This window comes from Gobio gobio (genome assembly GCF_949357685.1).
Source record: "Gobio gobio genome assembly, chromosome: 18".
Classification (NCBI taxonomy): domain Eukaryota; kingdom Metazoa; phylum Chordata; class Actinopteri; order Cypriniformes; family Gobionidae; genus Gobio; species Gobio gobio.
In genome coordinates this window covers 3,903,280-3,905,779 of record NC_137111.1, presented here as the reverse complement: position 1 = coordinate 3,905,779, position 2,500 = coordinate 3,903,280, and the positions used below count along the sequence as shown (strand labels likewise).

The following is a 2,500-nucleotide window of genomic DNA, read 5'->3' as shown; positions in this document are numbered from 1 at the left end:
TTTGGATGTCGCGTATTAAACTAAAGATGAGACGGGACGAGATAATAATGCAACGCTGACGTAGGCTACAGTAGAATGACAGCTGCACAGATGTGTGTGTGTGTGTGTGTGTGTGTGTGTGTGTGTGTGTGTGTGTGTGTGTGTGTGTGTGTGTGTGTGTGTGTGTGTGTGTGTGTGTGTGTGTGTGTGTGTGTGTGTGTGTGTGTGTGTGTGTGTGTGTGTGTGTGTGTGTGTGTGTGTGTGTGTGTGTGTGTTGGGAGTTGGGAAGCGGTGAGGAAATGTCCGGTCCGCGATAACTTTACCAGTAATAATAATATTAATTTAGTTCTGTTTAACCGTTCCTGAACAACTAAATCATCAACAGAGCCGCGTGTGATGTGTACGGGCTATATCCGAGTCAGTCTGTGACACGGGACATCAGTGAATACAATACATTTTTACAAAAAAAAAATTAAGAGTTATTATTACTTATATTGATTTCGTTAATAACTTGACAGCACTTCAATGTGTATTCTTACAAGTTAAAGAACAATGTTTGTGGGACAAGTGGATTTTTGAAGGGGCAAGTGAAAGAGAATTGTACTAGACAGATTAAAACATCAATAACAAAAAAATAGGGAATCAACAAAATGCAAGAACAATTCTGCATTAATTTAGTGCAAGTGGCGATCGATAGTGGATAATAATATATAGCCTAATGTATAATAAACTGACGGTAATAATGTTGCGCTGTTGACGCTCGCACAGCCTCTCGAGGAGAAATCAGTGTTACTGAATGATTCAGTGTTTGAATGAATCGTTTGTATCAAAGATTCAATGCCCTATTCATAAACGACTGCCCCATTCTTGAACGAATCAACCGTTTGAACGAATCGACTCAATGACTCACTCATTAAAACGGTCACCTGCCGCCACCTACTGGTGCTTTAGTTTCATGCTTAAACATTCTTTCCAACTTTTCTTATTTGTATATTCAAAAATATTTAAAACAATCTCATAACATTTTTTTTAATGCAGTTATTTAATTTGATTGGTAACAGCCCTACAGTGTCTTATTATTCTAATTTAATTTATAGATCAAATTTAAGAATATAAACTGAAAGCTGAAGCATAGCCTATATTTAATAAGATTATGGAAAAAAATGCCCTTTATAAAAGGTAAAAATATCAAAGATATGCAGATTTAAATATGTCAAAGCCGACTGAACACTGTTGAGAATATTTCTTCAGAATAAATTATATGTACAACACACACAAAAACAAAATCCGGACAAGCACGTGAACAGGCTAAATGTCGAGGAGACAAAAAAAGTGGCTGGTAAAAAGTCACAGTGGCTGATGGTCAAAAAAAGTGAATTTCAGGCCCTGACCATGACATATGCTAATCATTTATCGGTGCTCTGAATCAGATGAACTCCGCCCCCTTCAGCGACTTCTTCTACATCTGTTATTGTTCGTGAAGCGTTTCATGCGGACTTTAATGGGCTAGATTTGTGGGACTTTCGTGTATTTTGGTGTGATATAGAAATAATAAGGATATTTAAAGAGAAAACATTGGGTCTCTAGTACCCAAAACATAAACATAAAGTCGCCATCGACAGACCATAATGTCATAATGCTGCTGTCTCACCCTCCGCCTTTCCACGTCTTGTACTGAGCCACCACGCAGGGCTTGTGTTTGAGCTCGGGGTTGAGCCTTTGCTCCACCTGCACATAGAAGCAGTCCATATCCACCAGCGCCACCACCCGCTCCTTCCCCAACTCCATCAGGACAACAACTGGAGCTCACACACACACACACACACACCGCTGTCTTCTTCGCTCTCCGCTGAGTGACGGGCGCGCGCGCGGCGCCGAGTCTGCGCACTGCCCTCTAGAGGACGACCGCGCAATCACAGTCTCATAGAAACAGACATTTATAATACATAGACATTAAAACATAACATCTCTTTATGAAGACTGGAGTAATGATGCTGAAAATTCAGCTTTGATCACATGAATAAATTATATTTTAAAATATATTAAAACAGAAAACCATTATTTTAAATGGTAATAATATTTCACAATATGACAGTTTTTTCTGTATTTTTGATCTAATAAATGCTGCCTTGATGAGCAGAAGAGACTTATTTCAAAAGCATTAACAATAGTAATGTTTCCAAACTTTTGATGGGATTTATCCGGTATATTGGGACACTGTGTGCCATTGAGATGACTGGGAAAGTGTCCAGATTAACATATGAATGTGTAATAAATGATATGTCGAATCAAAATATTTACTTTTGTTGTGATGTTCAATGATTTTCTCGTTTTACACAATAATGACTTTAAATCATCTTTTGGGGAGTCATTTCTCAGCCAAAATTAATTTGCGATTAATTCAGCTAATTGATCGACATATCATGTCATTAATTACACTCTAAAAAATGCTGGATTAAAAATAACCCAAGTTGGGTTGAAAATGGACTAACCCAGCATTTGAGTTGTTTTAACCCAGCGG

General features: G+C 38.0%; 1 protein-coding gene across 2 annotated transcripts in view; it reads right to left on the bottom strand.

Moving 5' to 3' along the window:
* Nucleotides 1-1,849, bottom strand: part of polh (polymerase (DNA directed), eta) — an 18,309-nt gene extending 16,460 nt beyond the window's left edge. The window contains exon 1 of one of the 2 annotated variants that reach the window (XM_079842432.1): nt 1,631-1,849. In XM_079842432.1, the coding sequence (XP_079698558.1) occupies nt 1,631-1,767 (137 nt within the window). In that variant the 5' untranslated portion in view covers nt 1,768-1,849. The remainder of the gene's footprint in view (nt 1-1,630) is intronic. The other variant, XM_079842433.1, reaches the window with a different exon arrangement.
* Between the last annotated feature and the right edge of the window lie 651 nt (nt 1,850-2,500).